At 46.8% G+C, this 12,697-nt stretch overlaps 2 protein-coding genes across 2 annotated transcripts; one reads left to right on the forward strand and one right to left on the reverse strand.

Annotated features, from left to right (window-relative positions):
* Positions 1-723: 723 nt before the first annotated feature.
* On the reverse strand, positions 724-7,764 carry znf341 (zinc finger protein 341; the record flags this gene model as incomplete). Its single annotated transcript, XM_079226181.1, has 16 exons — positions 724-1,615; positions 2,064-2,134; positions 2,317-2,428; positions 2,824-2,956; positions 3,038-3,134; positions 3,254-3,462; positions 3,567-3,811; positions 4,000-4,177; positions 4,625-4,715; positions 4,807-4,900; positions 5,111-5,294; positions 5,391-5,783; positions 5,941-6,090; positions 6,528-6,718; positions 7,012-7,122; positions 7,734-7,764. 16 exons carry the CDS (start codon positions 7,762-7,764, stop codon positions 1,017-1,019), a joined length of 2,889 nt encoding a protein of 962 aa, XP_079082307.1. The 3' UTR covers positions 724-1,016.
* Positions 7,765-9,582: 1,818 nt separating this feature from the next.
* e2f1 (E2F transcription factor 1) lies at positions 9,583-12,629 on the forward strand (the record flags this gene model as incomplete). The annotated part of the gene is made up of 7 exons (XM_079226771.1): positions 9,583-9,834; positions 9,971-10,070; positions 10,613-10,832; positions 10,999-11,173; positions 11,283-11,375; positions 11,521-11,800; positions 12,388-12,629. The coding sequence occupies 7 exons, from the start codon at positions 9,583-9,585 to the stop codon at positions 12,627-12,629; spliced, it is 1,362 nt and encodes a 453-aa protein (XP_079082897.1).
* Between the last annotated feature and the right edge of the window lie 68 nt (positions 12,630-12,697).

A 12,697-nucleotide genomic window follows, 5' to 3' on the forward strand; every position in this document is an offset into this window, starting at 1 on the left:
GGTGTCAATAACAAATTTTTCTTTTGTAAAAGAAAGGTTTAAGAGGTTTATGGTAACACTATATTTTCTTTTTCCTGTTTAATTGCCGATGTACATGAAAGATGTGTAATATAGAAATTGTCACCTTAATAAATTAAATAAAAAAATCTGTGTGTGCCTCGAATTAATGAGAAATATTTATTACGGTATTTGAGTACCTGCAAATTTCTAATCTATTGACATTTATTCATGTCATAAAAATATTTACTAATATATATTTTTGGATATTTTTCACAAAAATAAAATTTGAATTTAAAAAATATATATTTAATTTTATATTTTCTTTTGTTTATCAATATTATATGTGAACATATTCCTAATAATAAAATGGAATACATTGACATGCACTAAAATCCCAAACTTTTTTGAAACGTAAAAAATAAAACTCAAACCCTTTTAAAGTAAATCCGGGCTTCGTGGCTTCCTGTCTGGACGTCTGAGCCGAGCGTCGCCTCAGACACTGGGTCAGTTTTCCGCTCTTCTCCCAGTTCTTGTCCCTTCTCTTTCTGTGTGACTAGTACCCATGAGATGTAACCCTTGTGCATGTGTAGTCTACCTTCTGTTCACAAACTGAAGTAAACCAGGACGGCTGAGGGGGAAGTGGGTTCAACAAGAACCCGAATGTCCGTCTGATCATCCAGTTTAAGAACCTGTCTGTGGACACAAATACACTGATACACTGAATTCACTGCTTAAAATAATTTACTTTTGACATGACGTTTTAAATGAACCACTGTGGCTTATCTTGCACAACAATTGTCCACCATTACGTGGAGAAGGTCCACTGATCATTTTGGCAGTATAGATCTACAAGGTAACATACTGTAGGCCTACTACTTACTTTAAAAAAAGCATTGCGTATAATTCAACGTTTTAATATAAAACAAATAATGATTTCCCAGACTTGAAAAAATAAATAATAATGGAGTGCTTGGTTTGTTTGGTCTATGTGCAGGAAATGTTCCATCAGGTTAAATCTACAAACATGGCTGCTGCAAACAGTTTTGGTCATTGCTCTGAATCTGATCCAGTGCCATGCCACCATGTTCCAGCCCATCATCCTCCTCCTCCTGTCCTTCGATGCTGGTGATAGTCATTGCAGCCTGACAACCCTCGTCAGTCCTCTCCTCCTCTTCTTCTTCCTCTTCTTCTTCTTCCTCGTCGTCGTCGTCATCCTCTTCCTCTTCCTCCTCCTCCTCCTCCTCCTGCTCGTGTGTTTCCGCCTGCTCTTGGCTGCCATTGGAGCTGTCGTCATTCTCTCCGTCGTCACCGCCCAGCATGTTTTCTCTCCTGAAGAACCTGCTTCTTCTCCCGTCGTCCTCTCCGTCGTCGTCGTCGTCGTCCTCTCCCACCGGCGCTCCGCCGGCGGTCTCGTCTCCGGCCCCTCCTTGGGTCCCCGTCCCGTTTCCCGCTGCAGGACATTTGTGGTCTCTGTAGTAGCTCTGTCTGGTGAAGCCCTTGTTGCAGGTGGAGCATCTGAAGCGGTAGTTGTCCGTGTGGGACTGCTGATGCTCGAGCATGTGGGCCCTGCGGCTGAATGCCTTCTGACAAAAAAGACACTTGTAGGGTTTGATACCTGGAGGGAAGAGGAGTTCATAAGAGTCACTGTAATGTTGTCATTTTCATACTAATGAAGGGTTTCCCTACTTTCAGTTTGTGCCTGATGCAAACTTGTACTGTAAGTAACTGCAAAGTGAAGTTTCAGGAAACAAACAATTCTCTCATTTTAAGCGACTTCTACTTCTACAGATGATATTTCTATCTTTTTATTTAATCTATTTGCCCTGTAAACATGCCCTTATGATTTACAGTCACCAGTGGCTACAAAACAGTCATCCAACAGCAATGTTTCCACATCTGGGTGACCACCTTTGTATAATGTATTCGATATTATCACTTATCTTTTTTTTTATACATCACGTGGGAAAGGACGTTTTATTATCGCCACGACTTCACAACAATATCACAAGCAATAATCGTCCTCTTTGTTTGGATGAAAACGATGGCTGGTATTATTCACTCACCAGAATGTGACAGAATGTGGGCCTTGAGTTTGTCTGGTCTGTTGAACTCTTTGGTGCAGCCCACATGTGTCCTGATGACAAAAAAAAAACAGAAAAAGAGCGTTAGATTAAATCAAATAACAAAAAAAAGTAAGTCAAAAAAATCAAAAGACAAAAAAGGGACAGAAAAAAGTCAAGTTGAACCAGCTTGATTGGTGAAAAGAATAAAGTTAAATAATCTAATAGGTATTTTTTCCCCATCGGAGAGCCTCACCTAAAGGGACACTTGTATTTCTTGAAGGGCTCGTGGATGAGCATGTGTCGCTTCACTTTGTCCTTCCTGTTGAACGTCGCCTCACAGAGGGAGCATTTGTACGGCTTTTCACCTGGAAAATGGGATCAGCATCAAACTCACACCGTGACTTTCATTTATGGCTTTTAAATGATGAGTGATGTACAAGTGGGTGCGAATGCAACGGAACTCTTGCCTCTGGCAAACTTCTTGCAGTTGCGCAGCAAATGCTGACATCTTAGCCAGTACATACACTTGTTTACTGAGGCATTGTTTTTATGAGGTTTTATTGACCACTTCCTTATTTTAACAATAGGTCCTTCCTTCTGTCGTAGCTAGATTTTCCAGAGTGATAGGAATAAAGTGCAGAACTGGGTTGTAAAGAAATGAGACAGCAAGAATATCGATCCCTCAACCCTCGACTTTGCTGAAGGACCTAAAGTCTTCATACAAAGGGGACAAAGAAAGCTTCCCGGAAGTCTTTCAGACCTGAGTGAATGCGCGTGTGCAGTTTGAGGTAGTGCTCTGTCTTGAAGGCTTTCTTGCAGATCTGACACTTGAACCTCCCGCCGACGCCATGCGTGGGGAGGTGGCGTCTGAAGTACCTCTCGCACGGGAAAACCTGAAGAACAAGAAAAAGATCAGATGCTGTGCCGGGGTCTTCCAATGTGACATGGAAAAATAAAACATGGCAGACTCTTACCTTCTGACAGTGCGGGCAGGGAAAGTTGTGCGAGGCGGTCAGTAGATGCTGCTCCAGTGCCTCCTGGGTAGAATATCGGCTTTGACACTTGACACACCTGAGGTGAAAACAGGTATTTTGTTAGGGATAAGAAGGATGTACCAACCAACCAGTGGCCCCCCCTTCTATTCTGCTATAATCAATACGGAAGCAACACAACTGTGAGATGGAGCCCACCTGTAGATGCTGGTCTCCTTGCGTGTGCTCTGCGGCGGGCAGAAGCAGTGGGAGTACTGGTGGACTCCCAGTTCGAACAGCGAGGGGAACACCTTGCTGCAGAGGTGGCAGCGGTAGGTCAGCTGCTCCTGGTGCGTCCTGATGTGCTCCAGGAAATGATCCAACTTCTGGAAGGTCTGAGAGCAGGACTTCAACACACACTTGTAGACCTGCGGGGGGAGCGTGGTCATTAAATCTCGCCGTAAGAAATAAAATCCCCCAAAACAAGACAAAAAAAAAGTAAAGTAAGCGAACGTGTGGACTCTGCTCTCACCTGCTCCCCTTTGTGTTGGGTCAGGTGAGACTTGAGCTGGAAGTAGGTCTTGAACTTGCTGGCGCAGAACTGGCACTGGTAGGAGCTGTCGATCACAACTATTTGCTCGGCCGGAGCTTGGCACTGCTGGTCCTGGTGGGACTGCGCCTGCGCCTGAGGATGCCCGTTCTGCACGGCCGGCCCTCGGCCGTGCTCCGGATCGGCCGTAGCCTCGGCCGCGCTCTCCTCCAATTCCACCAGAGCTTCTGTAAATCAGGCATTGCATCTCGCTGTCAGTGCCGGAGCTGTGAATCTGATGCTGGATCAGTAGCCTTCATTACTTTTATAATTAGATCCAGCATTAATTGCAGGCTAATGAACAGACCGCTAGTTTTAACAATGTGTACCTAATAATCGGGCAGCTCATGCATGCAAATTCTTCAACAGATTTTACCTGTTTGAATGACCTCTTCCTCTGGTTGTGTTTGACAGTTCTGCTGCCGTGACCCCTCCTCCTCCGGGTCACCTTGCTGCTGCTCCCCGCCCACCTCCTCCTCATTGGACGGCACTGGTACCATCTTTACTGTGATTGGTAATCTGGACACCGTGCTGGCCACACCCATAGGCCACACCTTGAAGATAAAGAGTCGCTGTTCTTACTGTGTTGTTGGCACGACGCTGCGCTCACGTCTCATGAAAACAATAATAATCAGGAAGTCCTTTACGATACATTATTACCACCAAGGTCATTTTACGCTAACCCCCCCCCCCTCCGAAAACAGTCATATTGTCCAATCGTTTAGTTAGCTCGTGTTTTTTAGCTGTGTTGGTCTTGGCGCTAACGTTAGCTTAACTAGCCAACTAGCTAAAAACGATAAAGCCTGCGTTTATCCGCCTCCGACTGAAATTAAGGGCATTATTGTTTCAAAGGTGGTCTATAAATTCTGCAATGTGCCGTGGCAAGAACAGAATGCTTGACAGGTCATTAATGGGGGCGGGGCTTAGCAAACGGTCGATTGCCACTTGGGTTGTTACTTGTTTGTAAGGCTTGAATAAAACATTAAAAAAATATTCAGAACCTTGTGTGTCTGCATGTGTTTCTTCACGTTGGACTTTTGGGCAAACGCTCGGCCACAGACGATGCACTGGAACGGTTTCTCTCCCGTGTGACTGGAGAAAAGAAAGAATAAGTTACTGGAAGGGAACAGAGTACCTTTTTTTCTCCTGGGTGGAAGCCTCATCGTGCTGGCCAATAACTCACCTTCTAATGTGCTGCTGAAGATCAAAGTTTTTCGAGAAGATTTTGTCGCAGAAATTGCACGTCAGCTTCGGAACGTTTCCTTTCAGCTGCTCTGCTGAGGAGGGAAATTGCATGAGCGCATATTTATCTTACGATCATCTTTGTACATTTCATATCCATGGTCATAATGTCAAATTGTTATTTTTTTTAAACTAATTTAACAATAGCAGTATGCATGAATGTGTTTTCCTTCGTGGTGGAAGCTGTGACAGTATCAGTACCAGTATTTATAATATTTTAGATCTAATCTAACACACTCACACACCTGTGGCGCCATCAGAGCCTTTTTTGCTGCTCCTTGACCGTTTTGGGATGATGACCTTTTCGAAGTCGCCCAGCTCCGTCAGGTTGGCGGTGATGCCGCACGTCTTTGTTTTGGCGCCCTGCTTCCCGGGGCTGTAGACTGGAGGGGTCGTGTACGAGTGGCTCTCCACGCACTGACTTGGCACCTGAGGAGGGAGACACGACGGGGCTGAGTGCCACTTCGCCTTTGAGCCAGAAAAAAGGTCTGGGATTGAAATGGAGCATTAACGTTTCACGCTCACTTGCACGGGATGGAAAGGCTGCAGACCCAAGGCATGGATCTCTGCGCCCCCGCCCATGTGGGGCAGCGCGCTGTACACCTGGACCACCGAGTTGCTGTGGCTTGATGGGACCTGAGAGGAGAGCGGCTGCTGGGTGGGCTGTCCAGCTGGCAAGGGGTGGGCTGGTGTTTGGCTGGAGGGCAGGGGGTGAGAGGACTGTTGCTGCTGCTGCTGCTGTTGCTGCTGCTGTTGCTGCTGCTGTTGTTGCTGCTGCTGTTGCTGCTGCTGTTGTTGCTGTTGCTGCTGTTGCTGCTGTTGCTGCTGCTGCTGCTGGTGATGGTGATGATGGTGGTGGTGGTGGTGGTGGTGATGCTGTAGGTATGATACACCAGCTGTGTGCATGCTCAGGTTACTCTGCAACACAGCGCATAGATTAGATAACAGCGCAGCAAAAAATATACATACATATTCTACGTATATTGTAAACAAATGGACATTTTGCTCTGCATCGTCATTGTTGATGGCTTCACATCCGTAGTGTTGTGTAACGTGTAATGTTGCGCCGTACAACCTGCACAGGCGTCTGCATGGCGGCCATGGGCTGGTCGATGGAGGTGAAGGCTGAGATGGCCGACATGAGGACGTCGTCGCTGACCAGAACGTTGCCCTGGACCAGAGTGTGTGTCAGAGGGGAGGGGGGTACTGCGATGTAGGTGGATACCTGATGTGTGAGCGGGGGAGTGTCACGCAAACATGAGAGTAACGCCAAAACACACGCAAGTGAGAGAGTGCAACGCATGACAAATGTTTGAAAGCACAATTTGTGTCACCGTATGGCTTCATCTTTAGCGTGTGTCTAAAGTCATTCTTATTTTTTTCTTTTTCTCATCGTCCTGCTCTCACTGCTCTTGTCTTTTACATATATTCAAAGATATTTCTCAGATGCCTTTGTTCTGTTCGTTATATTTACAGTTGTTTTGTTGTATTCCCGACCTGTCGTCCCTACATACACATTCCTTTACATCAGGTTACCGAACGCTTGAAATTAAACTAACAACATGTAACCTCACCTACTTTACTAACCCCATTAAGTCGACGTCGCTCAAACACTTTTGTCAATCCCCCCCCCCACATTAAAACACCCCTGACTACCCTCACCTGTCTGTTGGCAGGGGTCTGCGGCCCCGAGCTGATGGAGGGCACCGGTGTGTAGGTGTTGGTGGAGGCCAAGGACACCGTGGAGAGGGAGGGGACGCTGGACTGGCACTGCTCCCTCTTGTGTGTCATGAAGGCCGGCAGAGAATTGAACTGTTTCTTACACTTCCCACACAGGAACACATCCTCGTCGTCTGCGTTTAAATAAACAAATATATATATATATTATATAATATATATGCACACATAACATCAGGAGGGGAATAAAGGCAAATGCTGCGAGTAAGTAAGTATTAATTGCCACCATATGAATAAATAAGTGAATCCAAATATAAGTACTTTGTTTTTTATTCTTTATTCTAGTATGCCTTTTATTATCATTTTATTACCATAATACATTACGAGAACACGTTTTCAATTACGATCTGTCATCATTAGCATTTTTATGTATTCAGCTGGTTTTAACTCTGTCTTTAGCTGTACTGACCCATGGACTGTATAGTGGACGTCCCAGAGACGTTCTGATTGTTTGGGTCAGGGACTCCACCTTGGCCGTCCAGCAGAGACTGGACCGCCAACACTGTCTGGTTGTCCATGCCTGAGGAAGAGGAGGAAGAGGAGGAAGAGGAGGGTGGGGAATCATGTAATAAGTCCCATGCTGCTGCTGCAAAAAGAGGCTGCATTGTATTCTAGGCACGTCCTTCTTCACTAAAACTATGAAAATATAAAGATGGGAGGTTAACTTCAGCTCTACCCACCCTCTATTGATATGTATGGTGGTAATAATGTACACTCATCTGATAATAATAATAATAATAATAATAATAATAATAATAATAATGAATACATCAGGAAACTAATATGGGTCGCTCTAAATGCCACACACAGACACACTATTAGCCCTTATAGAAGGCCTACTACAGCAACAGCACAGTGTTGTCATCAGAAGGGCCTACTGCAGAAATATCATCCTATGATGCAAGCTGCCCATCAGATCTGAGCAACAATCACTCTGTGTGTTTGTTTACAGTCAGTCACTCCTCCCTCTGGGATGTTTCCATCGTTATAACTGAACCAGACAGATTTGTATCCTTTCATAGTGACTTTTATTTACGTGTGAAACGGTCCCCGGTACGTTGGCGCTGTTTAAAATGCGCCCCGCGTTTTAATACAGCTGTAATAACGTGGTTGTTACCAAATTGTGCCTACCTTCAAGCACTTCAAATATTGCTTGCGCCATCTTGCAGCTCCTCTTTCTTGCGCGATCGGCGCTCGACTAGCAGGGTCTGCCAGTTGAGGCGCACTCCCTCCCACCCTGATGGTCGGAAAGTGCAGCGACAAACGCTCAAGCAAAGTATTTGGAGGCAAACGTTGTCCGAATAAATGTTCGCAATGGACTGACGGGGGTTAGGACATGTTTACCGGCGGGAGGTAGAGCTTATGTGTTTGTCTGAAGCCGTCGAGACATCACGGTTGAGGCTTTGTTTCGCTCCAAATGGCATTTTCTCACGTGTCACTTCATTGAAATAGGGCGTGACGCACTTTGGGTTTTGAGCGCAGCAGTGTCAAGCGCAGTAGTGTTTAATGGGACACATTTGGCGCGATATCTTGTGTAAGCATTGGTGCGTTAAATAATATAAAAACTAACGTCGCAGAGGGTGCGGATTTTTTGCGTGGGACCTGAACGCACCGTCGCATCGACTACTCGCCGCTCGAATAAATGACAGGCAACGGTTCCCACCAATCGGAGGCCGCCCGTCCCAACCTGCGGGAAGTGAGGGGTTTCAACCAATAGCAACCGTCGCATCGGAGCACGTGCCGGTTTCGCGGCAAAAAAGATTTCGCGCGAAAACTGTCCCGAGTCCTGTTTCGATGTAGATCAGCTGGGACAATAACAACAATAACAGCCGTTAACGGGGTCGGTCGGCGTTTTTTTTTGTTATAAATGGACCGCGCCCGGTGCGAGCGACCGGCGGACCGGCGGCCGCTGTTTTAAAAAAAGGACGCGCGTGCATTGCACCCGGTTTATTTCATACATTTCCAGTTTTGCCAGACACACTTCCTGCGTGCCCCCAACAAAACGAGGGGGTTGAAGAACTGCGGCTAGTAACTCTGCTAGCATGCTAACCCGCCCTGTGTCTTCACGTACAACTCTCTCGCGCTTTGCTTCGCGGAGCTAGCTGTCGCTTCTTTACGTGCACTCGCAAAAAAAATAAAAAATCGGGGGGCGTCGCAGGTATATGTTTTTTATTTCGATCGCTCACCCGCTGGAATGCTGCTCCAAAGTTTTAACAGCCGTTTAACTGAGCCGCGAGGAGACATTGTGATGTTTTATTGACTTAAACCGCGAGTTTGTCCGCTGCTCCCGGTTGTTTGCTAACTTGTGTCGCTCTTTTGTCGTCGCGGCTCGAGCTAGCTGCGTTAGCAGGGCTGTGGTTGTGTGTTTCGGGGCAGTGCGGCCGGGCCTCGCCTCGCGGCTCCACTCCCACGTAGCTGACAGGAGAGATGACAACAAAAGATTAGCTTGCTAGCTCGCTAACACCCCTCTCCCCCCTGACCCCCCTCCGTGTTTACTGCAGCCACGGCCGAAGTGTCGGCCCTTTCCTCGCGGACACAAGCGGCTGAGCCCCGAGGCTCGGAGCTGGTATGTTTTGGTGTCTGAGCAACAGTCTTTTTATTTGCCAAATCTCCCGTTTGGCAGAACATCCTGTGTGGCCGTTTCACCACCAAGCCCTAAGCCAACTGTTTTTCAACAGTTGGCTTCCAATGGGTCGTCATTCATGTTGAAGTGATATTGTTTTATAATACATTTATAGCTGCTTTTTTTAATTATTATTATAGAAAACAAATATGCAATAAGATTGACGATTGGTGAAAGGGGAACTCTTTAAAAAAGAAAAAGAAAAGAAATGTCCACGCTGCCTGTAAACTCCTGCATGCAAACTTTCAAGAAGATTCATTGTTCCCCAAATTCACCGGCTACGGCCGATCCAAGTGGGTGTTGATACTCAAACTGCAGCGTCTGAGCTTGGCCCTGAAGTCCAGTGGACACACCACAATGTCAGAGACTCTGATAACGGGGCAGACATCAGAGGATCTGTTGGCTGACTTTGAGACCTTGCTGAACTCTGGGAGCATTGACCTGAGCGAGAGCCACCAGATTGTGATCATCACCAGCCCCGGCGATGAGGCGCTCCGCTCGGCCGCCGCCCCCACCAGCACGGGGGAGATCCTGCTGTTCGCCACCCCACAGGGCCCTGTCGACATGGGGGTCCAGGACAAGAGGCGACCAGCGCTGGGAAGACCTCCGGTGAGGAGAGACGAGGAGTTGTGCTTAAATACATTGTGTCGACTTGACAAAGCTGTAGAAGACATTCTGCTTTCCCTTCTTCTAATACATAACCGGTGCATAATTATATCTGTATATTGCATCTGTATCTCTTCAGGTAAAGAGGAAGTTGGACCTGGACAGTGACCATCAGTACGTCAGCACAACACGGCCGTCCATAGGCCAAGTGCCACCCTCCACACCTGCTCCTCCCCGAGGTACACACACACACACACACACACGTAAACACACAGCTTGATCCATGGCTTTTTCAGAGCTGCACGTGAGCACTACATCCATAAAAAACTTTGACCTTTGCTACAGCCGTCGTCCGAAAAAAAACAACAATCAACTGCTGTCCTTTTATCAGCAAAGACAACAGCCTGCCAACCCGTCTGGCGTGGTGTCAAGATTCACTACATGCACAACAAACAACACAGACAATCTATGTGTATTGTTTAAAGACAGACGGGGGTCACATGTTTTGGAGTTCTTAATTGACTCGACACACTTGTTGTAGTCATTGTTCTTTGGCGACAAACTACAAATTCATGTCTCTTATGTCTTTTTGAAAATGGGATAAATCCAAGGAATAATGTTTTAAAAATAACTATATTCAAAGGCTCTAATATAGTTGATGATTTGGTAAGTATTTACATGCAGTTTAGTGCGAAACATTATTATTTTTTTATCCTTAGCTCTCCGAGTTGTGGTTATAAGCAGACATTTTAATCCCACGCGTGCTTTTGTTTCCGTCCAGTTCCTCGAACCGCGACGGAGAAGTCTCGCTACGACACTTCCTTGAACCTGACCACCAAGCGCTTCCTGAACCTGCTGTCTCAGTCGGCGGACGGCGTGGTGGATCTGAACTGGGCCTCGCAGGTCTTGGATGTCCAGAAGAGACGCATCTACGACATCACCAATGTTCTGGAGGGAATTCAGCTCATCTCCAAGAAGTCCAAGAACAATATCCAATGGCTGTGAGTGTGAATACAGAACACATACGACTACATCGAATCGGTGTATGAAATGTAAACAGTGGAACATTATAAGCGTAAATACAAGCGCATAAAAAAACAAATGGGATGTCTGTTTGGAGTCCATAAATGTCTTTTCTTCATTCTTCCGCGCTGTCTTCCCTTGCAGTGGTAATCGGGTTGACGCGGCGTTGGTTTCCCGCCATAAGGAGTTGCAGAGAGAGGTGTGTGACCTCACAGACGCCGAGGAGCAGCTGGACGAGCTCATTTCCAAATGCAACCTCCAGCTCCGGCTGCTCACGGAGGAGCCGCAGAACAAGAAATATCCTTTTCGACCACTTGAAGTGACTGTTTACATTTTGCCAGCACCGTTTTTTGTGTTGCGGTCCACAAGCGGCCGCGTCGTATTCCTTAACTGTTGTGTTCGTCACGTTGGGCTACGTGCGCTGCCAGGACTTAAAGAAGTCTTTTGATTCCCCGGACCAGCTGGTCATGGTGATCAGAGCGCCACCAGAGACCCAGATGCAAGTTTCAGAACCCAGCAAGGTAGAGTGGCTTTGGGCACTTAACGGCTATATTTAGAGCACGAAACAAACCAAAAAAGTGCAATGTTGTGTTGCATCAAATTCATTGATTATCATTAAAAGTTTAATAAAACCGATTTCCTGCACGTTTTGTCTTCGTCTCCCAGGGTTACCAGGTGTCGTTGAAGAGCACGCGGGGTCCAATCGACGTCTTCCTCTGTCCAGAGGACAGCTCCGGCGTCTGCAGCCCCGTGTCGGGAAGTAGTCCCTCCAAACCCGATGCGGACCTCTCCCTGGTCCCGCCTCCCACGGAACCCGCAGACCAGTCGCACACCAGAACCTCAGCAGCGGCCGACGTGGCTTCCTCGTCGCCGTCGTCCACGTCGTCCACCGTGACGGCGACCTCCCAGCAGGACCCCTCAGCGCTGGTGTTGGGTGGCGACGCAGGTGAGTGGTCACATTTCTCAGTAACTGGATGGACATTTATTGAAATTCCATGAAGTTTGACATACAATTTACATTTCCTAGTCCAATGTTCATGGTCCAGGCCAAAAAAAACGTTTTAAACAAGAGTTTGTGGTGAAACATCTGGGGCAACGCATCTCTCTGAGGCGTCTATTCCACTTAGGAAGTGGAGGCTGGTTAGCCAAGCATGCTAACCTCAGTGCTGATTCCTATGCTACAATTATTTTGTGTTCATTAAATATTATTTCTGCTCCTGCACGCTCGGCATTTGTTTATTGTTATTGATTTTTCAAACCAAATTTCAGCAACTGGTTGTCCTGTGACCTTGGTACAATTCGTAAGGTTTTCCAATCCCACACACTCACAAAAAAAGAGTGTGTAGCATGTGTTGAAGCTACAAAGCAGGAACGGTCATTGTTTAATTCATCAGTTACAGATGCTCTCTTCCCGCTGTGACTGGTCAAATGGTGTTGCTCTATTTTCCGTATTATCTTACGCAACACAAAAATAATTTTTTTTTTTTCTTTTTTTTTTTTTCTTTTTTTTTTTTTTTTACATTTCCACGACAGAATCGCTGCTGGGAGGCGACCCGTTCTCCAGCCTCGGGGACATGCCCGATTTCAACCTCTCGCCCCTCTCCTCCTCGGACTTCCTGACTGCGGATGGCATTCCCCTCCAACTGGACGGTTTCATCAACCTGTCCCCCCCCCACAGTCACGACTACCACTTTGGACTGGAGGACCACGAAGGCATCAGCGAACTGTTTGACTGTGACTTTGGCGACCTGTCGCAGGTTTTGGGGGACGGTTAGACGCAGACTGCGTACGAGGAGTTCCCCGGGGGCTTCCAAAAAGAGGGCTGGACCTCAATGTTTTATGG

This window comes from Taurulus bubalis (genome assembly GCF_910589615.1).
Source record: "Taurulus bubalis genome assembly, chromosome: 11".
NCBI classification, from domain to species: Eukaryota; Metazoa; Chordata; class Actinopteri; order Perciformes; family Cottidae; genus Taurulus; species Taurulus bubalis.